General features: G+C 43.8%; 1 protein-coding gene across 1 annotated transcript; it reads left to right on the plus strand.

The window, feature by feature from the left end:
• The first annotated feature begins 2,969 nt into the window (after nt 1-2,969).
• Nucleotides 2,970-26,653, plus strand: spred1 (sprouty related EVH1 domain containing 1). Its single transcript, XM_029830746.1, has 6 exons — nt 2,970-3,846; nt 13,941-14,208; nt 15,381-15,549; nt 18,086-18,132; nt 21,913-22,068; nt 22,181-26,653. Exons 1-6 carry the CDS (start codon nt 3,815-3,817, stop codon nt 22,877-22,879), a joined length of 1,371 nt encoding a protein of 456 aa, XP_029686606.1. The 5' UTR covers nt 2,970-3,814; the 3' UTR covers nt 22,880-26,653.
• The last annotated feature ends 118 nt before the right edge of the window (nt 26,654-26,771 follow it).

The following is a 26,771-nucleotide window of genomic DNA, read 5'->3' on the forward strand; positions in this document are numbered from 1 at the left end:
GATTTAGGCTACCCCTCAAAGTTCAGCACGCGCTGACTGCTCTGGTTACACATCTTATAGTGCATGTTTCACAAAAACAGACACCTGCCTTCACCCATGCACACACCCTGCGCCTTGTCACGTGCTTCTCGTGCCGTATTTTCGCAGAATGGTAAATAGCCATCTGCGACTTCCTCTCCCCCAACATATTCATTAATCTCCTCTATCCTGTGAGACTGCATGATGATTACAGGGAAGTCGACTGAAGCCGCCCAAAAAAACACCCCTCAGGCAACAACAAAGGCCTGTCCACCTAACCCTAAACACAGCTTCTCCAGGCTAGATCAGGTTTCAATCAAGCCCACGCTCAACATGCAAACAATAGGAAGTAACAGAGTCTCGAGCACTGAGAATTTAACTTTTGTTGAAACCATTTTTTTCGACTGCACAGCTAGAGACAGACAGATAGATGCTAATAAACTTGATGGGTAGACTTGCATTTTTTTTAAAAAGCTGCAAGATGCAGCAGAAAAAGTGATATAATGTGATATAAAATAGAAATCGCCACACTGTTTGGCTCGTTTACATCCTAAACAAGCATGATTTTTGGATTCTTACATCCAGTTAAAATTCTAACAGTTTCCTTCCTGTCTGTTTTTGAATGTCTGTGTGCGTGGTCACATGACCAGAAGTCTAATACCATATATAGACTGTATATATAGTTACACATTCGGACAACGCAACCTTAAAAACAAAGAGAAAGATCTTGGACTTCACTGAAAAACATCAGATCTTTCAGGAGCAATTTGATGGGCAGTGTAAAATGTTGGCGTCTTCGGTTGCACACTGGTTATATTCATCCACACACACTTAGGGAGAGCGAGCCAGCACACACCAAAGAGGCAAACATGCCTTTAGGCCCACACACTTCCTTCCCCTCTGGCCACTACACCTTTTCTTCTCAGCACCCTGCAATTAGTGTGGTTAAGAGTTGCAGGCTTCCGAGGCCAGGCCCACACTAAACATAGGTGTGTTCAGCTGCCAGGCCTTTAAAAATCAGCACATCTTGTCAAAGCCCCGCCCTCTGGCCTGTTTGCTGCCATGTCCGACGTTGTTTTCTGACCGAAGAAAGGAGGGGACGACCCGGGAATCTGCAAGGTCACATATCTGCCAAAATCTAAACATGTTTCGCTTATTTGGGGGAAAACCGGGGGCGTCGGTTAATATGGGACACAGGATCCTGGGATTAGGTTATTTACTGAGCGCTGTTGTCAGCCATCTCCGGCCTTCCTCGCTGGAAGCCCTGAGGTCTCCGCTCGCTGTCTGGCGGCAACTACAGAGGGGGAGATTCCTTTTCAAAGTTGCTGTAGAAAGAAAGGCCTTCTCTTTGTGACAGCAGCTTATCTGATGGTGACCACGTCACCTGTGTTCTCACGGTTGCACACGTCATCCACGGCCGGGAATGAAAACTTCATTCGATATTTTCAGGTTGGGTTTTGTGCAATAGCAACCATGTGTCCAATGTCCTGCGGAATTATCCAGAATTTTCATTTTTCACAGCGGAAGCACCTCAGCTCACGTTGCTGGTTAATGCTATTTAATGGAAGCAACACCTTATTGGGCAGTTGCTGACAGTTACAGAAACCCTTGAATGAATTGTATATTATTCCTGCATTCTTTCGCTAAATGTGGTTTTGCGTGTGGAGCTATAGGAATGCTGTTTACAGTCTGAAGGAGAAGTGTGGTGACACTGAGCGCACAGAAGCCGAGGGATGCCTCTGTCAGCCAAACATCCTGTTGCCTTGTTTAAGTACAGTTTGTTGTGATCACTGCGTGTGAAAAAGTACAGGAAATGCTCTAGAGCGTCCACATTTGAGAGATGAGAAAGAATGTTGACTTCCTGAACTTGAAATCCTCTGAAGAATACAGGCATGCAAGTGGGAAATTCCACTTTATTGTGCTCGGTTTCCAATCAAGAAGCCAGGCTTTTGTTTTCTTTTAATCTCATGTACTGCACATATACATAAACTATCAGGCTAAGATCCAGGATTGAGCCTAAGACAGCACACCTGAGAGGCAATTAACCTTTGCTCTCCAGTGACTATCAGTACAGTAAACAGTAAACACCTTGGACAGAAGGTTTAATCAAATCAAATATACAGAATTTCTAAATGCTACACATGCAAGTGTCCTCTGCTCAGGCTATACAGTATAGGCGACACAGAGGGTGTTTTATACGCTGTGCAATGTAAAGCTGTGGCACAGGCTGTATGAAAGCCAGAGAAATACAAAGAAACTTCTCACACAACATGCTGTCACTATGACAACCAGGCAGAATCATTTAGCCTGATCTCTTGCTATTCCACACAGCGCAGAAATCCAATAGCGTTTAAGTCTTACGCAACCGTCTGCTGATTCACTTTGCAGGGCTTTTATCACATCTGAAAATAAAATTCATAGAAGAACAAATTAGTAATGATCTGTGGGTTTGGAATCATTTTGCAGCTGCCGGGGGAGTTTAAGTAAAAACTAGTTTAGTTCCCTTCAACCAGATAAAGTGGGCAAGTTCAAGACCCCTGCTGGCAGCTGAATGGTGATGAAGCGTGGCTCACACAGGCGGCTAATGAAACCATATCAGTCTACCATGCAAACCAAAATAAGCAGCAGGGGTTTTAGTCTCAGTCCGTTTTCATTAATCTCTGAACTTGAACACTGTCGTGATTCAGCCACAAATCATGAGGTCTAATTTAACGCGCACATTAAAGGCAACTGTTTCATATAAAGACGCTTAAAACGCGACGCACGGCGCTTAATGAGGAAAAGAGATCGTTCCTGGCCGGGTTGGTGCCAGCTCCTTCCCATTATTAAGAACTTTGCGTGCTATCACACGGACGCTTCCCGCACGTATCCTTGCGTGATTGAAGGGAAACTTCTTTTGGGAAGTGCAGGGACTAGTTTGGGTCGACCGTGCAATGAATCGCGCTCAGTTCTGGTTTGCAAGGACGCAAAGTGACAGGTTTGAGAGAATGTCCGCCACCGGTTCACAATATGATCCACGCCGAGCGCAATTCAATCCCTTTTTATAGCAAGAATGTTGTGTTTTTACTACTTCGCGGAAGGATCTAATTTTCTCAAAGCGAGGGTCGACACATCCGCCCAGTTTTCCGACGTTTCATCCCCCCCCTCCCGACTTGAAAATGGAGTTCGAAGAAAGCAGATGTCTGATAACTTCACCAGGAAATTTCACGTCTAGATCGTTTTGTTCCACCAGCGGGTGTTAACGCCGAGAGCAGCTCCGCCGTTTCCGCGGCTTTGGATGCCTTTACTGCGGAGCCCTCGGACACGTTGACGGAGCGGCGCTCCACGGCGCTTTTTCAAGTGTTGTCCAGGACCTAAAGTTGGCGAATGGATGCTCGGCTGCCAACCATAAATAACCCACCGAACGCCGCCGTGTGTAACTATTCCTGCGTCTCTTTGGGGGATCTTGTAACGTTTTTGCCGTGAGGGGACCCGCGTTTGCCGAAGACGATGATGCCGACGGCCTATTTGTTGTGGTGGGATTTTACTTCCAGGGAGGATAAAATGAATCAACGATTGTCATCGCTCCTCGTTTCACGTTAGTTCCAGCCAGCGAAGCTAACGTTAAGCTAACGCCGCTCTTGGGTCGCCCAGGGACGCTTATTTCGGCAGAGCCGACCCGACGTCGTTTAATCACCATTCAAAACGGGGCTGCTTTCTATATGTTGAGGAAAATGGTGATATATGTGGTATTTTATCCCGCCGTCACTGCGCCGTCGATGCTATTGCTAGGATTCGGATCCCCGTGAGGAAAAAAATGAGTGAAGATTCAACAAATCCAAACAACGAGTGAGTGCATTTTAATGTTCCATGTTTATTTCTTCCATGTTTATTAAGGTTGCTGCTAATATATCCACGACTTCCCCCCCCCACAACACGTTATGCGAGTTCGTGCTCATCGAGCTCTCATTGACATTTATAACCGAGCAGTGTTGTATTTCATCACCATACTTTATTAATATTTAGTAACACATTCTAAGCTTTTAGTCCAGGTAGACACACACTGTGTTACTTTTACTACAATAAAATAGTTCACGGACAGCTTTGTCTGTTCAGGGACACCATCGGAAGTCATTTGGTAATCTGTTTATTACTATATTCTCTTTTTCTGATGAAACAAATGAACGAGAATGCATTTGAAATTGTCTATTGTGCGGGTGCACAATAGACATTTAGGGTTATAATGTGTAACAGGACAATCGTACGGCCACTTTATAGAAATGCTACGTTACAAATGGGTTATTGAGGAGATATTGCGGGTAAAAAAGAAATACACATTAGCGAAGCAGTTTAATTGTGGTCGGGACTTTTCTAATTCCATAGTCTGCTCTGAAATGCGTGTTTGCTCTAAACATGATCCGAAAGCTTTGTGTCTTCAATCTTGGCGTCGTCCGCCATGATTTCAGAACATAATCGTCGATTAAAACGCCGACCGTGTTCGCATTAGCTCCGATTCTCTCCAGCCGCGAGCTGCTTGGGATCGATCGCGGCGACGTGGATATCGAAAAACCTCAACATGCCTTTTTTTTTTCTCAATCACTCTCATTTACATATCACAGCCTTCATTCATAAAAAAAAAAAACCGTTTAAAAAGGGGCATCGCGCACACGGGACGGCATCACGCAAACCCGCAGATCGAGCTGGTGTTGCGCGGATATGAGCCGTTTCTGTGCGCGTCGCGCCCATTTCGGGGCTTTGGAAGCGGTATTGTTTTAATGGGCTGATCTCTTGTGTGCGTGTTGACAGTCAGTGAGAAATATCTGCTTTGGGAGGTGCTGCGATCACATGACCCCCTCCATTCATAAAGTACCTGCCTGCCCATTCACAGGGCTGCACACTGTTTCGCATTGCACCGATGATCACATTTCCTGCATTTGCCGTACAATGCGCCGCATTAACGCCCGTTTTTGTGTCCATTTCTCTTTTATTCCAGATCATTTAGCCGTGTTCTGTTTTAGCCACTCCCCCCCACACCCCCCACAACTCCTGTGAAAAACATATTTGTCACAGAGGAATTCATATGCCCCTTTTCACCCACTAACATTGTCATTGACACGCGACATTATGGCTTTAATACCGAGATGTTGCCCCCCCCCCCAGGTGTGCTGTGCTTGCTTTTAATGCAGTATTCTTTTTTTTTAATCCTCGACAAGGAAATGAATAGCAAATTCTACTGAGAAATGGTGTTTGTAATGGTGCAGGGAGCTGGTTTCCTGGTAATGTGTGGGTTAACCTAGCATGTTTGATATCCGAGCTCTGGTGTCTACAGCACGTCTTTCGCTACACGGTGAAATGAAACCATTTCTGAATTCCCCCGGACTTTTTTGGGATAATCTAAAGGACCTTTTCAGATCCTCTTTAACGATCGGCGGTGTTGCGCAGGCTCCAGTCGTGATCAACGTGGCTCGGCCGTGACGGATGACGTGTTTGAAGTATTGATATGATCCCGCCACCTATTTGGTTCTCATGCGGTTCATGATAAAGGAGTGACATAGTGTTCTGCTGTATTGTCAAGGAAGCCCCAGATCTCTGGACTGACTTCCTGAAATGTAAAATAACCTCAGCCTTTAAAAACAAAGGGAAGCTTTTGTCTGAGGTTCACTTTAGTGCTTGTTTTATTCTGTTGAGGGGTTTATTTAAAGGCACTTTCTCACTCTGTGTGTGTGTGTCTTTATTCTAATGTGAATTCTGAAGGGTTAACTCCATTTTGGATAATCACTTTACCCTGACTACTACCCATTTCCTGATCTACGGTCACAGAAGGGGAATCAATTCATTCCCAGAAGTGTTTATGATATAATACAATGCTTATTAGTGTTGGGTTCTTTTAATCTATTATAACATCCATCCATCAATGCATTTTGCTTGCAGTAAAGTTTATAGCAGTAAGGTTTTCCTTCAAGAACTTTGTTGTCAGGGTCTAATTTCTTTAAGTTTCCCGTATTCAACTCCCGTATTCCTGTTTCTATGGTTAACCTGACAACTCATCCTTTTATCTATCAATGTGGGTGTCGTGATCTTATCACCTGAGGCTGGTTTGTGCTTGGACTGGTGTTGCAGAGCTTTCCAGACGCCCCCCCACCCTCCCGAAAACCCCCATCATGTACTAAAACAACAAAGGGCAGCCAGCTCCTTCAGCTGTTGGGGCTTGTTCTTTATGGCCTGGGTAATTGGCTATATCCTGTTGGCCCTTATTCTAAGCTGCATCATTTTCTGTACTTTTTTTTCTTTTCTTTTTTTAAACAACAGTGTTATTTGAAGTTATTGTCTCTTGAGTATCAACTCCCTGAATGCTGCAGCGAGCTCATCTGAACTGCAAATGTTCTCTTTTGAAAGTGCGCTCAGCTTTTGCTTCTGTTTTCTGATGGGGAAGTGTTGGCTTGTGACCCCGGCCTGCAGAGATACGGGGGTTCGTTCACACACCACATTCAGCACTTATTCAGGGGTTAAGGTTTGTATTTGACATTTGTGAATGCAGCTGTGTTACTGAATCAGCATCAGGAACTAGTCTACAATTGGTGAGTAGTTCGGATGGGTGAAAATGCAACTTGACAACTGCATCTCCTCATTTTCCAAGAACTTTAAGAATGTTGTTAAATGAGGAGCGGATATGTTTGCTGGACAACAACATTTGTCACAATTAAAGGAACAATATCTGTCTTTTTGACCCATTTGGATCCCTCCAACTGTTGACCTGGCTTTTTACAGGGACTGCATATTCAATTCCCATGGTTGGATTTAAGGCCTCAATTCTGTATAGAGTCAGTTCCCCTTTTTTATTATTTTCATTTCCTCTTTGTGTATTTTAAGAGCAAGCATGATTGCACACATATCTGACTTACAATTCAACTATATTTCAAAAGAGAAACTGTTTCTAAAACAACCAGACTTGGAAAATCTTGCACAATCCTTCCTATAAGGGTGTGGATGTTGAAGGCCGGTCGCTCGGGTTTAAGAGCTCCACTGTTTTATTATTTTAAATGTCCGTTGGCCAAAGGTCTCTTGAAGCCATAGCATGAGGCCACTTAAGTTTGTTTATGCCTAAATGCGCGTCTGGCCCTGTGATTTAATGTTGTAGAATAATGTCGTATCAAAGGTTAATGCTGATTTCACTTTCCACTGCATATCACAACATCAGGGATTGGGTTTTTTTGAAGTCTAAAAGTAGTCAGTGATTCCTTTTTGGTTTTCAGTGGATAAAAAGGTGTTAGCATCAGTGAAGAAATGGAGTGGGGGGGGTAAAGTCATCAGGCTGAAATGTGATCCAGACCCCATTTGTGTTTCACTACCAAAATGCAAAAAGTGAAGTGAAGTTTGCGATGGGGGTGTCCTGGGGTGTTTGGGACGCACAAGCACTCTGCTGTTATTGCCTTGTGAGTGTTTCCCCTACAGTGCATCTCCTGTTAATCCCAGTTTATGCTTCTGCATGTACGGAGTTTGGGGGGGGGGGGGGGGGTAGTGCATCATCAGCGGGCTGTCTGCAGCCCATGCACCGACAGGGGTGATTGGTTCACCAAACGGCATAATTTCTGCTTGCCACTTTTCCGACTTCGCATCGTATCGTAACTTGTATCATTTTTGGCCAAGGGGCGCTAACTTCGTTCGCTATCATTTTATCATCATAGAAGCTTGTCATATTGGCTCATTTAGACACATTTCAGCTAAATGACAAATGGAATGTGCTGTTTGTTTGTGCTCAGACAAAGCCTGTTTTCTGACTGTTTTTTTTCTATGAGCAGTGTACAGTGTGTTGTTTGCTAACCACACACTTCCCAAGTAACTCCAAAATGACTGGCTGTAAATACGAGTAATGGATGTTGCTCCCCTTCCCTCGTTTGGATCTAAAGTTATCGGAAAAGTTATCCGGCGAACCAGACACCGGCCCTCTAAAATGGTGTGCCCTGGATCGCTCCGGTGGGTTTTTCTCTTCTGTACTGTGCGTTTATATCACAGCCATCTTAATGGGTTCTACACTATGAATCTTGGACCCACCCAACAGTGCCGTAGGATTGTACCCAATTCAAAAAAACAGGGTCAATGTAAAGCGCTCCAGCCCGTGCTATGCATCACATGAATGTGGTATTGTAGTCATGTGGTTATTGTCACAAATGCTTGTTGGTTTTTATGTCTTCATCAGCACATCCGCATACCAGGCCTTGTGTGCACTCCTTTGTCAGAACGGACCTCTGATGTTCCCAGACGCTATCTCAGTGCCTTTGAGAAGCGCTTCTAGCTATTAGCGTCTGAATCGTAGATGTTGTTTTCGGTTGTGGTGCGCACAGGAAAAAAAAGGAATCGAGGATGGGACTTCAGAGCGCTGCCATGTTCCTTTCCTGCACGACTGCAGAGACAGTGATGTAATGTAAAGTCAGACGCTCAATCAAACATGTAGAACACATTCATACAGCTCGTCCTGAAAGTGTTGGCTTCACCTTTCGCTGTTTAAGAGTAAATAATCTCACGTTGATTTAGCCAACTGCTAACGTCCTGGGACAAGTGCTAAGCTACTTACACTGCTAAGCTAGTTACAGCATCAGCTCACTTGCCTGGGCCGTCCTAGGTCCATTTGGCTGTCTCACAGTCCAGCTTAAACCACAGAATGAAACCTGGAGTGGTGACTGGTTGTCTTGTGTTTGCAGTCTAATAACATTTTCTGACTGAATGACTGCAGCTCTTGGATCTCTTCATCTGGAAAAGATCTGGGTACGAATATTGTCGTGTATCTGTATTCTCTTGCTGTAGCATCAACGTGACCTCCTCACCGCACGACATGAAGCCACGGTTCTTAATAAAGCTGACTTTGTGCTTGCACCGCATCTGAAGAAGGGCGTTTTGAGGAAAAACTGGAAGCTCTTTGACTGTGATTCCTTCTAAGATGGACAAATAGGTCGGTTTCTGATGTTATTCCTGTGAACAGGGAATGCCGTGATGGTTTCAAACTTGTCATAACTGTTTCTCTTCACATGCACAGACTGTCATCATGGTTTGGCAGTTTATCCTTTCCAAATTGCTTCCAAAAAGTAGGCACTGGGGTCCCCGGGGGACTACCCTTGCACCAGAGAACATCAGAGACGTAGCCAGGGTTGAAATTTACGGTCTGCCTTTTTATCTTTCTGCTCTCATGATGGTGAACACAAGGTTTTAATATTCTCAAAGCTTGCGGTTTGAGCAAAGAAAATTGCTAAATGTGGATTTGATTGACATTTGAGGCTCGTTTTGTGGCATCGATACACATGTGGCGTTCCTTTGATTTGTTGTGTCCCGGAACGGTGGCACCTCAAATGTTAGCCTTTGGGTTTCAGGCCTAATCCAGTAATATAGGGATTGGTTCTGAGATCCATGTTAAAGTACCGGTTTGGCATGTCTTTGCTGGTTTAGGTCTGTCTGATTTGGACTAATATGATCCAGTAATTCCTGCCTGTGACACATGCATGCAGGAGTGACTGGGATGAGCTAATTTGTGTCATTAAGTGGTCTTTGTGAAAAAGACGAGAAGCAGAGAAGATTGGCTTTTTTTCTCTGTTCTCTCTCTCTCTCTCTTTTTTTTTTTTTTTTTTACTGACTCAGTTTGTAGCTAAGCTGAATGTTCTTGTGAGGAAGATGACTCACCAGCCCGAGGTGCAGAAAGGAGACGGGGCGAATTTCTCTTTCACTTCTCTTTCTATAGCACATCAGTTTTTACAGGAGATAATGCACAAGGCTTGTGATGCTGGTCGCTGCACTCTTTCCACATCATCCCAGTTATTTTTATTAGTTCCCATTAAATGTGGTGTCCGCGTAGCTGGTCTCATTTTTGAAATGCAGATTGGAATCGTGGCAAACTGGCCTGCTAGTTTGCATTCCAGAATCAGATGTTATATCCCAGAATGTGAGCTGTTAATTTCTTCAATGAGGTGTGAGTAGTGTACTCTTTGGTGTTTTCTGTGCAGCTTTAGTTCTTTTTCCCCCCTCCAGTGATGCTTCAACTATTTCTAAAAACTCAAATAAATGAATATAAAACTCTCTCCATTTGATATTAAATTAAAAACAGCTTTCCTCTGGTTTGATACACCGGAGAAATGCTGAAGAAAACAAATGTGTGTGTGTGCGTGTGCGTGTGTGTGTGTGTGCGTGTGCGTGTGCGTGTGTGGAGGGGGAGTTCTCCCCTTTTTGATGCTAATGAAAGGAGGAATGGTTTTCCAGCTTTTAACTTGCAGAGTGTGTCTCCCCTGCAGCATGCTCCGCTGCCTAGACATTGTGACAGGACAAAACTTCAGGCCTGGGATCCAATAACGTGAAATTTCAGCAGAGAGGCAGCCATTGTGTGGAGACGGGCAGCCGGTGAGAGGTTGGGTAGAAGGGGGAGCTGGACTGGCTGAAAGGGAGGGTGACTTGGCGAGCCCCCAGGGCTCAGGCCACATCCTTTCTCCTCTCCTCTCCTTATTCCTCTCCTCATTCCTCTCCTTCCTCTAGTCCTTCCCTCATTACCCACCCGACAACACCAGTGTCTTTGCCTTCGCTCCACCTCTCTGGGGTGGTGTGCCTAAGGCTGAAAGGGGCAAAGCATGATGGCATGCTGGAGCTCAGTAAGCCATGAGCCGGAGCAGTAAACAAATGGCTACTTTGTCAGCTTGGAATGGTTGTCCCAGGATCCCCCTTCTCCACCACACACTGGAGCAGCCGGCCACAAGAACCATGCTCGTCTGTTTTCACATGCTTCTCTTCTCCTTTTCTCCTCTTCTCTTCTGTTCACTTCTCTTAATTCAATTATCAGATGTTTGTTCTGACCACATTAATATAATGCATCATTTAAAGAGAATGAATACACGAGGACCTCCTCTTGGCATAGCACAGGTCTCCAATTTAAGGAAAGATCCTGAAATATCTAAATAGTTCTGGAACTCATGTGTATTCAGGATTGTACCACCTCAGTGGGTTCCTCAGCCCTTCATAAATGCAACACAAGCCAGTGGATGTCCTGTTTGGAGCTAAAAAGCCACCTTTAAATGTGAGCAGGGGCGGTTGATGGCACCCTAGTTTCCCCATCCATAGTTTCCAACTTGTACCCCCATTGTCCTCATTTTAACCCCCCCTCAGATTTTTTTCCACCCCTCCTTTTGGTCGGAAATAAAGTCAGTCATCCAGCAAAATAACTTGACATAATTTGAAATGGGGGTTTCTTTCTTTCTGGAGTCGCTCCCCCCCCCACCCCGCACACAGGCCCAGGCCAGCTGATCTGCTTCCGCTCCCAGTTGTGTGCCCAGTCAACTGTGTGCTCCCAGCATGGGGTGTAGAGGCCGGTCTTTTGTCTCTGCTAACCCATTTGTGTGTATTTGTTCAAACAAGTGAAGCTCAAATATCCTTTAAGATATTAAAGATTCACCATCACGACCACAGAAAATGTGTTTGTATACCAAATACACAATTAAAAGATCATAGCATTTAATCTGTTTGGTTGAAATGGTTTTGGTTATAATTGAGTTGGTATCAAAAGTGAGTATTTGATCGTCGCGCGTTTCCCGACTCTATTGTTTTAGGCTAGCTTTGGTACCGTGGGTATAAAGCCCCCTCAACTTCCTCTCTGGGACCGGCCCCCATCTCCGAGTGTCGTGGCTGCTGGCATGTGTGCAATGGTAGGTGTTAAGGGTCAGACCCTGGTCATTGTGCCCTGGTCATGGCTGAGTGACACCACCGCCTGCCTTCTGTTCACCCGAGGGACCCTTGCTTGATTGACAGCCCCTCCTGCTCTCATCACCCGCATCCTTTATTGGGGCCATCAAGGGGTCCAGTGCTGCTCCACTGTTAGGAACGTTTTCCTGCTGTGGCGGGGGTACTTGTCCACGGTGTTGAAAGGTCGAGCGCAATTTTGTTTTTCATGCACTCTCCTGGATGTTGCTCAAGGGTTTGGGCTTTTATTTACAGTATACTCCTATAATAATGATGCTTGATGATGATTCTTGACACCCTTTGTCATGTGCCCCTCGAGATACTTAATGCTGTCCTGTTGGATCACCTAAAACAAATGTTACTGGATGCCACACATGTTGGTTAAGCCTCTGGAATCACTTTTCCCAGCCAGATAATGACAATGGTTTGTCATTTTGGCCCTTTGATGGGAGGACACAGTATCACCACAGTGTCAATGGATGGTGGGAGTTTTCACAAACTTGGGCTTCTGTACAGACTGGGTTGTGAGAATGACATGTACAAAAGCAAGACTCCTTTGCAGACCTTCATATTTTTTCTGTGGACTTGTTACTCTTAAGTATTTGGAGGCATAAATACATTAAAGGAGGATATGATTATGCACGGCCGAGAGGGGAAGGGGAGTATGTTGTCATCTGTACAAAAAGATGTGTTAATGTGTTTTTATTTTCTTTAGAAACAACCTAATAGTAATAATCCAGCTATATATATATATATATATATATATATATATATATATATATATATATATATATATATATATATATATATATATATATATATATATATATATATATATATATATATATAAAGCCTGCTCTATATATATAGAGCAGGCTGCAAGCTTTTCCAATTGTGCAGAAAACAAACCAAACCTTTGGATGATGTTTCTGCCAAGGAAAGGGTGTATTTGTTCTTTTGCTGGTGTAGTCATCGCCTGGTTCTCCTCAATCACAGGTTCACAATCATGTGAACTGTGATGTCTACCGCCGTGTGTCACAGGAAGTTTTACTCTTTTTCTGTTTTCAGAATACCCTTGCTCGGCTTTAATAAGTTACCAGGAGGTTCTGCAAATTGTAGCCATCAGCACACACTGACCTTTGTCATTTCCGGTGGCTTGATTCAGGCTCTGCTATCTAATCGGGAAGCATCTGAAAAGCACAGCAGGAGGAGGGAGGAGGGAGGGGGGGAGAAATTAAAATGTGGCCCACACTTTGTACTGATTTACTGGAACCAATATTGTGATACCTTCATTTCAACAAATTTTACTGGGTGGCAATTTAGGTTTTACCATGTTTACACAGTGATCCTTGTTTATGTTTCATGTCTGGAAATCAGGTTTATGTATTTTCAAGTTGTACAAATAAAACGGCAACATTATTTGACCTTATATTGGGTCAGCATTTTCAGGACTGACTAGAACGTGTCAGAGGAGCAGCAGTAACTGAAGCCTGAATTTGGCCCCTTGGTCAGTCACCTCAGACTGGGGGTAAACACACATCAGCCGGCTTCGACTTTTCAAATTTAGGCCAGCAGTTTGTTATAGCAGACAAATGTTAGTATACAGTAAATCCAATACCTTGCTAAGTATAATCTGATCTTTTGCACCTTGCTAAGTATAATCTGAGTTTTTGTGATATCTTGAGTCTACAAATGTATTCATGTACATTTAATTCTGACCAGACGTCCAGTTGTGATAGCTACTTTGCGGTTGAGAATTAAAACATTATTAAGAATAACATTTGATTTCCCCCTTTCCAGCACAGCCCGTTGTGATTAGTCCTGAGATCCTGCCGTTTTTAGTTCTAATGCCTAACCTACATTATGTTTTATCTTATCTGTAATGTACACAATCTACTGTTACCTTTATACCTCTGCTCATAGTGTTGAGGTTGGCTGCATGGTCTCATTTGTTCTCTACACACTCCTGCAACAAGATATTCCTCGATTCAAGGGCATTTGGTTAATACGCTTGCATACAGTCACAGCACCATTTATTCCCTTATCCATTATTATTTCTGTAATACCAGTTTAATCTGTGGCAAAGCTTAATTATGTTTGGTGATATTTTATGTATCCTTGTTTAGCTTATGATGTCAGTAATATTCGAGTTAAGGACTGATCGTGGTTGCTAAAAGCAGCTTTCTCTCACAGCTTCCTTCCTAGTCCTAATTTTCTCCTTCCTTCCTGTTCCACAGTGACAGTTATGCACGTGTGAGAGCAGTGGTCATGACTCGGGATGACTCCAGCGGTGGGTGGCTGCCCCTGGGGGGCGGAGGCCTTAGCTGTGTCACCATCTATAAGGTCAGTCGGGTGGATGACAGCAGCAGCACCCACAGTGGAGGCAGCAGCAACAACCTCAGCCCCTGCGGCCACAGTCCCAGTCCAAGCCCCAGCCCCAGTCCCAGTCCAAGCCCATCCACTGTTGAGTTTTACATCAAGGGCGAGAGGCTCAAAGATAAGTTGGTAAGGAACCCAAGCTCATTAATATGCGTGACTTTGAGGTTTTAATGCAGAAGCAAGAGCTGGTGCCTTCTCTTGGATGACGTCATCCACAGGTTTTCCTCTCAAATTTCGTCTCTCTGCTTCGCTCAAACGGTTGCACATGCAGGAAGTGGCTGTTTGACTTTTCTCAATGACACAGGTGTCTGAAAGTAGAGAGAAAAATAACAGTGTGGAGAACATGGAAGCATCTGTGACCATACAACACATGCAAATCTTCGAAGAATGGTGACTTTAATTTCACCAGTAAATGATTGACTATTGTGTAAATAAGATGTTGAAAACAAGAAAAGGCACTGGAGTCTATTTGGTCGTGTCTGTGAATGTATTTTGTGAATCCCAACCTTTTTTTGAGCCTTAAGTGTATTTGAATACAGAAGTATGGTTTATCTGTGTGTAAGTGCAGCGATGCAGCACAAAGTGTCCCGGTGATGACTCAGCTGCCTCTCCATATAGCTACTAGTCACTCCTCATCTTGCACCCCCCCATCCTGTTTTTTCTGTCTCTGTCTTTCTTCCTCACTGTTATGTGACACTGTTCTTGGCTGATGACTGGCTCGCAGACCACATCTCTATTTAAATAGTGGTCTAGCCTCCTGACTTTATTGTCAATGATTTTAGCCTGTCCTGCAATAAATGTAACCAAATGTTCAGGTCACGACCAGATCCTGCCAAGTACAGGTTGGTTTCTAAGGGTATGTGTTACTCTGCTGTGTAACGTTGATACTTCCTCTTCTTTTGGGATGGCTCTGCACTCACCTTACCTGCCCTGGCTCCATGGAGTCTCACCTCCTCAATCAGCCCCGTACCAGCCAGTCCTGTTCACACCAGCTCTGTCATCCTCACGCTGTGCGTGAGCACACACGTTTAACCTTTGCCCCTTTTGATCTCGGGGAGGCAGTGACACGAGAACGGATACCGAGCTCTTTCACATGTAGCAAAACGATGGTGCTCTACGTTGGCAACAAAGTGTGTAAAGCAAATTCATCAACCATTGCCTTTTATCGTGTCGTTTCAATAAAGGACATATTTTAAAACATTCTGAGAGAAAGGTCATTTAAAAACGTTCCTCAGTTATGTGAAAGGAACCATAATTTTTGAATGAATTGTGTGGTAATTAAAACTCTGTGTTGTAAGGTGGTGCTAGAGTGCGTCCTACAAAAAGATGTGGTGTACAACAAGGTCACCCCCATTTTTCACCACTGGAGGATCAACGATAAGAAGTTTGGGCTGACCTTCCAGAGCCCCGCCGATGCTCGTGCCTTTGATCGGGGGGTGCGTCGGGCCATCGAGGACATTGTCCAAGGTAGGTTTTTACCTACGTTTACGTTGGGGTCGAGGTAATGGTGATCATCTCCTAACATCGTCACACAGTTAAGTCTGAAAAGCACCAGTGTTTTATCCTCTTATGAATGGAGCAGGAGGACTGCAAGTAAATGTCTTAATGGCAAGATGAGACTTTAAGTCTGGTTTGTAAAGTACTGTTGAACGTACCGAGTGAATGTGTTTCACGACCTGAAGTGCAGCAGTGCTTTTTACTTTTTATTTAAGGACAGAGACGGGAATCATGTTTTCAATTCAATCTCTACCTTTTAAATGTTCAGCTTTGTTCATTTCTTCATCGCTTGATTGATTAAAGCAAAACATATTTAAAGAATGGAGGTTGAATGTTCTTTAGTCTGATCTCCCTGCACACCCAGGTACTCTAGATTTCCTCTCTACTACTAAATACTGCAGCTCATTCCTGTGAATGTACAACAGCAGGTGATGGCAAAGTGTGTCTCCACCATGCCTACCTGCCTGCCTGCCTCTCTCTCTGTCTCTCTCTCTCTGTCTCTCTCTCTCTCTCTGTGTCTCTCTCTCTCTGTCATGTGTTCTCTCAGTGTTGTGTAATTTCTCTTCAGCTCAGGCAGGTTCTTCTGTATTCCTGTTGCATCCTTCTGCTGGATGTCTGTGTGAATGTGTGTGGCGAGAGAAGAGACGGATGGAGTGAGAGAATATGTTTTGCCTGTGTGTGTGTGTGTGTGTGTGTGTGTGTGTGTGTGTGTGTCAGCCAGTCTTGCAGTTCTCTGTTGCCATGGCAATGCTGTGCACATGGCTCAGGCAGCTTCACAGCCCAGCACTGCCAGAGTCGTGCTGCAGGAAGCCTCTTTGTCTCTGCAGAGGAGAACTGTACACACACAGAAGAAGCATGTGAATCAGATAGATGAACAGTCTGAAAGACTCACTGGGTTTAAGTCGGGCTCATTGAGTACTTCTAGTTCTTTCTTTAGAAGCGCGTGCAACATTATGCACGTCATATGCGCGCATAACTGCAAAGAGTCTGTCCATCTGATGGCTTGGCACTTCAGACAGGGCCTTGGTGATACTTGATAGTAGAAATACACACCATCACATCAGTTTTTTCACAGTTTTTGGTTCTGGGATGTATATGCACAGTACATGTGCCCTTTAATCAGCCTCAGACCTTGTGTTTCTGTAGAATGGGGGGGAAAAAATATTACAAACACAAATCTTTGATGCTCCAAAAGTAGACTAATGTTTCAAACGCATATTTTGGGCGTGGAAATGGCACGTGATGCTTTAGTCATGTGTAGGGTACAATTTTCTGGCCTGCTTATTTCACAAACTTCTCTGGCCAGCTGACACAAAGCAGCTTTCAGTGCTCCAATAGGTTCCAGTTAAAAAGAGAGAAGCACTGACCTCTTCCACCATAAAGGTTTCTGCTCTTCTTAAAATGTAATCATATTTTTTGTCTCAGAACCATTCTTTTCCTGCACTTCTTGAGGGCTTCATTCGTAGAAGTGGTGGAGTCTAGAGGAATGTCTGACTGGGGTCGACACAATGGGATCTGTGCCGGAATATTCCAGATATGAGCATTCACATGCAAAAAAGACTGCTTGTTTTGTGTCATTTTAGTACCTTTATTCCAACAGCAGGTATCAGACGTGGCTTTGTTATCTCCTTTCTAACAGTAGTAAAAGGGATTGGGGCAAAATGTCACTTTATTATTACATTTTACTGTCCAACAAAGTGGAAGGAGATCTTTGACTGTCTGCTAATCATAGAACCATCCAGCAAGTGATAACAAAGCTTTTAACTGACTAAGAAAGCACTGATGGAATCACTATCCCTCTCTTAAGGATTTGTTGTGTTCAGTCATTAACTCGAGCTTCCGTGCTTAATTGTGGACTTTGGAATCGAGGTTACAACGTTCCATCTTTACAATACAGCCAGTTTTATGTTAGCGAAAATGCACGTCTGTGTCCATTTGATTGTGTTATTTGTATTTCCTCTTCTTTCACGATTGCCTGTAAATGCAGCAGTCTAGTTTACCTTTTATCGATTTATTAATTAAGAACGTTTAATGTTTGAATCTTGCGATGAGCAATAACATGGCAAAACATTGAGCTTTTTTATTAGCTGGCAGCAGTTGCTGTCTGATTCGAATCATACCAGCCAGTAAGATTTCCTTACTGTAGAGACAAGGTGAGTTGAAGGAGATGCTGACTGTATGAGCAGATGATGAGCTCATTTACCAGCTAAGATTGAGGTCCGAGCTCTTCTTATCACTTTAGTCAATTGTTAACAAAGTGTTGCTTGTGTAGAAGGTTACAGAGCCTGTGTCTGACACGGCTCAGCCTCTTATCTGACTTGCTGGCTTTTTATTTGTGGGACGCTTGATCACAATCTGAAATCCAGCCTTTATGGTATTCCGTTTTAATAAACTATGTGATTATGCATGTCACAATATCATCGCTCAAACGATGATCATTTCCTTTATTTAAAACAAATGGCACCGTATATTTATTCATCTGTGGGTTGTTTGCTTTCTCTTTTAGGTTGTCGATCATTTGGAGATGGCGACACTCCTGAAGACGGACAAGCAGTAAGTGAAATCGGAGTTTTGGCTACTCTGCCCCTCTTATCTGCTGGTCGTCTTTGTTGACAGGTTGAGATAAATGAGATTTACATGTGCGACACTCATTCGTGATCGTGGGCGGTGAAGATGGGAGTGCTGCTTTCCTGTTTCTGTTGCAAAAGTTCCTCTTTAAGGAATCAGTCTGAACATACAGGAAATCCAATGGGACTACAGTTGCTAGGCAACAGGGTCTGGGGGGGTAGAAGTGGGGTGTTCGCAAGGTTCAGTGAGTGAGCCACCGTGGGTGTCACCATGGTGATTTGGCATCCCAATGTTGCGGTTGGAGACCTGGGCTACAGACAAAGACAAGTGAACCAGTTGCGGGTGCTGCAGCTAAAGAAGCTAGCACATACCAGCACAAGTTCTGAGGTTAGCCTGGGTTCTGCTTCTTAACCCCCCCCCCCCCCCCCTCCCCCCTGTGTGTGTGTGTGTGTGTGTGTGTGTGTGTGTGTGTGTGTGTGTCTGTGTCTACTAGCATTTATGACCTATCCACCCACACAGAAACAGTCAGTAACATAAATGTGCAACATTAGTAACATTAATATCTATAAAAAGTAGTTACAGGAGCATAGCGAGATACAACTCCTCAAAGTGTATCATTTTGATGCCACAGGAGCAAAACAAAAAAGCCAGAGTGTCTAATTTAGGTCTGGCAGGAAGTTTTCTCTTATCAGTTTATCCACAGAGGTTTTGTTTGCAGCTGACTTTTAATAATGTCCCTCATTTACAAGAGACTTTCAGACTGGATTGGCCTTTTTGAGGAAATTGGTTTAAAGGTCTCGTCGATGATGGATTAGTATCTGTTCTTGTGTGCAGAAAGCATGACGGGAATGACAGAGTAGTTGAAACTGCAACAGAAAGTAGAACCGGGACAAAATGGCTAACCAGACATTTAGCTTAGCCTCTCCTTCTTGGCTAGGTTTGTCTGAAAGTTCTAAAGTCTTTAACACTCAAATCACACAAGGAAGTTGTGAAACAAAAACACAAGTGGGCAGGGCAGAATCTATGGAATTTAAATATGACAATCCCTGCAGTGAAACAATCAATAAAAGCCTGTAATAACCTTGGAATCTCGCTGTTGACTTCTCATAAAGCTAGTTTGTTTAGTCATCAGGGCTTCCCTGAAACAGTGGCTTTTGTTAAAGTTAAAACCGCTTTGCTTTTCTGCCATCTTTGTTTTTAATGTCTTACAACACACAAACACAACAGCATTACACATGTGGCAACAATATGAATGATTAATACTGTTATTTTGAGACATATAAATACATTTAAGTGTAAATCAGGAAGTGCACCAGTGGCAGGCAGCTGATGTTGTTAACCTCGGTGGCGTTGATGTTCTCAAATGAAAAGAAAGAGGAATTAAAACTGTGGCAGATGCTTTGTTGACAGTTGGGGGTTTTTTTTGGGAACTTGCACATTGTGTATGTTTTCAATGTGTGTGCCAGTCTTTATGGTGAACATCCATCCATCAGTGGCGAAGTTCCAGGTTTCCCCCGGTCTCATCTCCGTCTCCATCTCTCCTCCCCTCCTCTCCCCTCCTCTCCTCTCCTCTCACACATCCACATCTCTGGGGTCAGCTAAGCTCCAGATTGGCCCCCACGCATGCCTTTGAATAGTGGGGCTTAGGCAAGTGCTTTAAAAGGAAGGCAAGTCTGTTTCCCATTTCACCTCCCACCCCCCCTCCCTACCCCTCACTCCTTTCTTTGGTTCTCTCGCATACACACAGCTGTCATCTGGCTTTTTAAGTTCTGTGCTGCATTTCTCCAGCTGGAGCTGGTTTATGACATTCCCTTGGCAGACTGTTTGGCCTCCCTCTCGCTCTCTCTCTCTCTCTCTCTCTCTCTCTCTCTCTCTCTCTGTCATTTTTCCCTATCCTGTTCTTTCTCTCCCACCATCCTTAACTTCTCTCTTTCCCCCCACAGCTGCTCTGAATGTGCGTTACGCCGCTCGGTATGTTTGGCGGTAAAGAAAAAACAAAGTCACACACGCGCACCACGTTTCAGCATTATGAGGGGGAGAAGTGGGGATGAAGAAAAAGCAAGGGGGGAAAACAAAGTCAAAGGAAGCATCTCTTAGCAACCACAGGACAGTAATTACTGTAGCAGCAGCTGGGAGCAAACAGATTTCCGCTGTGTGTTAAAGCACTGGCGTGGGCTACTTTACACACAGCTCTGACTAACCAGAGCCAGCAGCCTCCTCCACATGCAGGGGGAGAGGAGAAATTACCCTGCTTCACTCAGGTAGGGGGGCTGGTGGGAAAAGAAGGGACGGTGAGCCAGCATGTACGAGGTCTGAAGGCGCTGGAACCGTATTTGTGAAGGCATCCGATAAGGAACTGGAGCAGTTTTGTTGAGTGTTGTCAAGTTACGCCTTTTACAGTTGAATATAAACTAATTTTTAATCCTTGTGACCCCTTTTTTTAATTGCCAAGTTTTGCTGCCTCAGAAAGGTCTGAAAACGTCTGGCATTGGTTGGTGTTGACTTGGCATCTGGCTGCTCGAGTATGAAGTCCAAGGAGATATCGATGCAAATGAAGGAGGAGTAATAAAACATAAAGCTCCCAGTGTGGGACAATTCAGCAGTTTGGTACATTCAGAACATCAGGCTGAGAATCCTTGGTGGTTAAAGTGGACTTTGACCAAAATGCTCTCAAAAAAACTTTGGAAGCGTTTTAAAAACAATAAGATTGTTTTGAGGCAAATAATTAAAAGCTGTCACTGTCTTACTGTGATTAAATCAGAAATACTGTCTTAAAACTACTCAGTAGAGTTTAAATTTATAAAGTCAAAGCAGGAGCATAAAACAGGCGTTGAGCTGCTTTGTAGATTTATTGACAGGATTTCTCATCTGTGCCAGGATGTGTTGCCAGTTTTGTGGGTAAAAAGCTGCACGACCATATTCTTGTGTCTTGTGCAGTATTAAGTGTGCAAAAACCCCCTGAAGGCACCGTTCTGAGCGTCAGAGTGCAGGAACAACTCCACATTCATGGATCGGTTTGAGCAGGATAAGGATTCTGGGTTCTGGTTAGGAGCGCGTGTTTTGCACTGCAGAGAACATTAAAGTTGTACAGAAGGTTGTGCTGAACCAGCTCTTGATGGACTAACTATCCTCCCCCATCTCTCATCGCCTCCTCTGCACGCATGAATCACGAACACACACCACTTTCACTGCTGTTGTGACAAGTGCTGAGGAATTACTTTTATTTGTTTGTGCGTTCGCATTTAAAATAGAAATACAATTCCGAGTGAATGCCACAGTTTTATTTAATGAGGTCTCCATCTTGCTGGTGTGAAGAGGAAGTTTCTTTCTAATTATTGTGTTTGAAGGGCAGTTGAAGGAATGCTCACAGCTTTCAGGGTTTTTTTTTTTTTACTTTTCACATAAAACCTCTTTTTAGGCCAATGTTATAGTTATGATGTTTGTGGAAACACATGCAAGGCTGTTGGGAACTTGGAGTTTTGAACAGAAGGGGCCTTGAGTCATCAGCACACAGCAGCCGTTCGGCCAAATGTGGGTGTGATGTGCCCCCTGGTGGTCACAAGTGGACCTGACCGCAGCCTACACAACCTGAGTCATACGGTCATAAACATGAATGATCTCTAGTTTAAAAACGTAAAAAAAGAGGGCTGCTGAAGTTTTCAGCTGGCGTTTTATACAATTTATGGAAAGGATTTTTTAAGTTGTGTCAGTTTAGCTTTGTGTTGACTACAGTGTTTTATGGTGTGTTTTTTTCCACCCCTTTAGCTGTGTGATGATCCCTCCACCATCTGTACACCCATGAAAGAGGCCTTCTCTCCCCTGAACCATGTTGTCTCCACTGAACCATTTGGGGGCTGCTACGTCCGTGCACAACCTTTTGAGGATTTCCCCTCCACCAACCGCCGTTACCTGCCTCCCCAGGTCTGTCGCGCCTGCATTTAGCCAGTCCCAAAGCTTCTGAAAATACCAGAAATAAAGATTGGGTTTGGCTGCGCAAGTAGTGACCTTCTCTCCATTTGTTTTTATTTCAAAGGTGGCGTTTAAACCAACCCGACATGTCAGTTTTCATATGGACGAGGAGGAGATTGTCCGCATCAATCCACGCAAAGACGTGCTCATCCGGGGCTATGAAGACTACCGCCACCCTCTCATGCTAAAGAAGGAGGCCGACCGCGACGACCTCGACTTCCCCACCGCCTTCACCAAGCTGGACAGTAAGAAGTGTGAATACCTTTTCCCCGACGGTCCCGGCGGAGACTCTCACTCTGGCCCTGGAATGGGTATTGGAACAGGTATGGGACTGGGTCTGGGCAAGGACACGGCTATCAAGACTCAGCCCTCACCTCTGCTGAAATCTAAGAAGGGCCGGCGGCGGCGAGAGGACGGCGAGCGATCGCGTTGCATCTACTGCCGGGAGATGTTCAACCACGAAGACAACTGGCGAGGGCAGTGTCAGGACGCCCCGGACCCCATCAAGCAGTGCATTTACAAAGTCAGCTGCATGCTGTGCGCGGAGAGCATGCTGTACCACTGCATGTCTGACTCCGAGGGGGACTTCTCAGACCCCTGCTCGTGTGACACATCCGACGAGCAGTTCTGCCTGCGCTGGCTTGCACTGGTGGCGCTGTCCTTCATCGCGCCCTGTATGTGCTGCTACCTGCCCCTGCGCGCCTGCCACCACTGCGGCGAGGCCTGCCACTGCTGCGGGGGCAAGCACAAGGCCGCGGGGTGACCCCCCGCCGCAGACTCTTGGACACCCTCTAGCTAACACAGGAAGTGGATAAAAGCGGAAAATTAAAAGCCGACATCCTTTTTTCATTCCCTCTCAGACGGGGCGAGGTGTTGTTGACCCCCAGCTCTGAGGGCTTTTGGAGATTTCAGTTTGTGTTTGTCGTGGACAAGCAGGAAATAGAGGACACACCTTTATTTGTGGGGGCTCTGAGCATCAAGCTAAGTTCAGGAGCTCGATCCAAAACGAGGAGGCGGCATCAAGATTAACAGACTTGGAGATGTTACTTTACACACTTGTACACACACACACACACACACACACACCTCACACATTCAAGCTCATCTGCCGACACAGCCGGGTCACACTCGTCAGAACTAACGTGTGACTCAATGAAGGAAAATTCTTTTGTACAAAGCGACAACTTAACTCCGAAAAGACGACACAAATATTCTGTATTCAGACAACCATACTTATTTGAGTATGCTAAAAGGGATCTGTTCTGTTTTTCTTGTAAATTTGCAGTTGGGTAACAGTGGTTTTCCTTCATAGCTTAAATATTTGCTGAGAGTATAATTACTAGACAGAGAAAGCTGCACTAGAAATGCTCCCACCCCTCAAGAAAAGGCAACACTCATTTTGCGGTACATTAACCACCGTATATAGTTTAATGTGAACATTTGAGAAACGGTGCCCGATTTTCTGTATTCCTTCCCATCAGATGTTAAAAATACTCCATAAGGCTGCAGCTCCACTCTGAAGGTACTTGGTAGAACTTTTCTTGGATAAATGAGCACGTTCAGGAGGTGATTCAGACCATTTGATTGCATTCCAAAGTTAAGGGATTGATTTCATTTGTAGGGAAAATATGGTAAATCTGACTTTACCGCACCACCAGTTCCCCAGAATAGTTTTCCAGATCATAAAAAAAATAATTGCCAATTGAAACCAATGCATGATAGTTTGATTCCCTTCAGTGGATTCGATTCCTGGTCCCGTTTTTACTGCTGTAGTAGAGATGTTGGTATCTTTGGTTCTTCATTGTTCTACTTCTGCTCATTTTTTTGGGTCATTATTTCTGAAATGTTGCTCAACCAGCAAGTTTTTTTGTGGTGAGTAAAGGGGTAGCGGTTAAACAACAAGGCACTTAAACTGGGTGATTTCTACAGAGAAGCCCTCAGACCTTAAAATTCCTTTCTAAACATAATTGAACATCTTATTTGGGATGGGGAGAACCCACCTGGAAGCACTACTCTCCGAGCTTTGGTTGCAGCACCCTCTGCAAATGTCCGTGTTTGTCTCACACATTAGTCTTTTCTTTTCTCCCCTCCTGTGTAAATGTCCTTCTGCATTATTCCTCACAATTCCACCCCTCCGTGTTTCCATTTTCCAGGCGGCGAAGGATCGGCTGCATTCTTCGCGGGACGCCGAGTATCTTAGCAATTAAACTAACACAGATGCTACGCGTGTGTAAGTGTGTGTGCATAGGTCTTCCTATGCACTGTTGAAGCTCTGAGTGTAAGCTAAGTGCACACACTGTTCCCTCTAGTTTAGTCAGTGAGGAAAGGTAAGATCCAGGGACCCCCCCCCTCCCCCGCTGAACTAACACACCAAACAAACTCCATGATTACTGTACTTAATGCTGCAAGACTTTAAAATGTCGATCTTTAACAGCAGAAAGAGTCTCCCCTCACTTGCTGTCACTCCTGACCAGAACCAGGCTCAACCACATTGTTACTGGAAGAACCATTCCCCTTCCCGGCCAACCTTCTCTTTGCCCTCTATGCAAACTTCCTAACAGGAGGAACCCGTCGAAATCTGCAGACCATCTGCAGAAGACTTCAATGCTATTATAGGTCCACGACACGCCCTGGTACCAAACTCCAGACACTTGTAAATACTGAACGCTATATTTAAATTGTGATGATAGCCCCATCTTTGAACCGTTAAAGATAGAGGTGTATTTATCATTGCTGTCAGTGTATACCGTAGCTTGGACTGACAGCATTATGTACATAGGTCATCCTTTAGTATTATTTCACATTGAAAAGTAGAGGGCGTTTGTGATGGACATGAATCCAGCTTCTAATAGAGTTCTCTCTAGTTTTGTACGGTAGAAGGACGGTAGTGTTAACACGGTACAGTAGTGGCAGTCCACTCATTAAAAGTTTTAAATATATATGTGTGTATATATACATGTATGTACATATATATGTGTCTGCATATCTATATATATACACACACGTATATGTGCGTATATACACATACACAAGTGTGTGTGTATGTATACATATATAAGCTCATACACGCATATGTATAAATATATAGCTGCTAGATACAATCACTAATTTTACTATTGTCAAAGAAAATTAGCTATGAACGACTGTTAAAGCCTAATTCACCAACAGCATCGAACCATGAGAGTGAGGTCTTTTTTTTAACGTCTGATTGCTCTGAGCGGTTGAAGTGGACGCTTGTGCATGCGTGTGTGGGTGCACGAGTGTTACTACCCAAGCATTCTCGTGTGCCCACGTGTGTAGCGCGCGTGCCGTGTGTGCGTTAAGTTTCCTGCGCATGCGTGTGTGTTTGTGGGGTTGGTGTGTAACCAAATGTTTGGTTGGTTGTCATTTTCTCCTCTTGGAATTGGATTGTCCTGCGTTCTTGCAGGCTGAACCGAGGGTTGATGAACCTGATTAAAACTTGCTGGCTGAGAAGCAAAATGTGGGACGAGCATTTATACAAAAGGGTAGAAAATGCTTAAATAACTCTTCTCATTCTACATTAACCAGCACAGTGCAACTTCCTGTCATGTACTGTTTTATATATGCAACATGTGTCTGTCTGCTTTAAAAGAAAGTATATGTATAAATATATATATATATGTGTGTATGTATACACATATATACACACATATATATATATACATATACACACACAGGTATACGTGTGTGTGTATATATACGTATACGCACACACACACTTTTTGACCTGCAATTATATAAGACTTCAGTTTTAACCACTTTGCTGCTAGTCTTTTATCCTCTTTGAATCTTGGAAATTTGTGCATATCTTTGGGAATGCAAACAAGTGTAAATTCTTGACATTGTGTAGATTTAAAAAGAGAAATCTATATAAGCCAATTTCTCTTCAGTGTATTGTTTTAAAAAGATTACTTTTCACAGCAGTTGAGTGGTTCTGTTTCAATTCTCTGACGCTTTGGTGCACTGACGATATACTGTATGTATGCTTATATATTTTTTTCCTCCACCTTACAGCGCTTGATGTAACATTTACGTGATTAGTTCGGAATAGTGGAAAACATTTGTGTTTTGAAACTTGCAGTATAAATGGTACTACTCTTAACTATTCTGTAAACACTGCCTGTTTTCTTTCTTTCACTACTCTGTGCATAACTTTGTTCCCCGTGCATCCTTTTTTTGTTTTGAACTTTTGTAGTGCCATCGGCTTTCACGACAACCTCAGAAAAGTGCCTCACGTCCATCCTAGTTTCCATTTTATAATTTAACATCTTTACAGTTCTGTTGTTTTTTTCCACATTTAGTTTCGAGAATACCAAGTATATGATGTAAAATTTATAGTCCCAATAACTCATGTCATAGTTGTATTTTCTTTATACAGATGTAGCTCGTTACTTTCATAAATATATAATGTAAATATGCATACATATGTTTGTAACTGTTTTTATGTTACATCATACACTTGTAATTTGACATATCAGATAACATTATCATAATAAAATGGTGAGTTTTAATCTTTTGCTGTGTGGGTTTTATTGCCTCTTTTAGTTGATTAGTTGAACATTAGAAAAATTCTGTACAAAAGAGTTGTACAAAAGTGTGTGTACACACAGACAGACACACACATAGCCAGCATA

This window comes from Takifugu rubripes, chromosome 2, assembly GCF_901000725.2.
Source record: "Takifugu rubripes chromosome 2, fTakRub1.2, whole genome shotgun sequence".
NCBI classification, from domain to species: domain Eukaryota; kingdom Metazoa; phylum Chordata; class Actinopteri; order Tetraodontiformes; family Tetraodontidae; genus Takifugu; species Takifugu rubripes.

What these genes read in the sequence shown, in the direction of transcription:
- spred1 (XM_029830746.1), top strand. Translation starts at nt 3,815, where the DNA reads ATGAGTGAAGATTCAACAAATCCAAACAACGA. An exon ending in TCAACAAATCCAAACAACGA is followed by an intron (nt 3,847 to 13,940) that starts GTGAGTGCATTT and finishes CCTGTTCCACAG; the next exon opens with TGACAGTTATGCACGTGTGA. An exon ending in AGAGGCTCAAAGATAAGTTG is followed by an intron (nt 14,209 to 15,380) that starts GTAAGGAACCCA and finishes CTGTGTTGTAAG; the next exon opens with GTGGTGCTAGAGTGCGTCCT.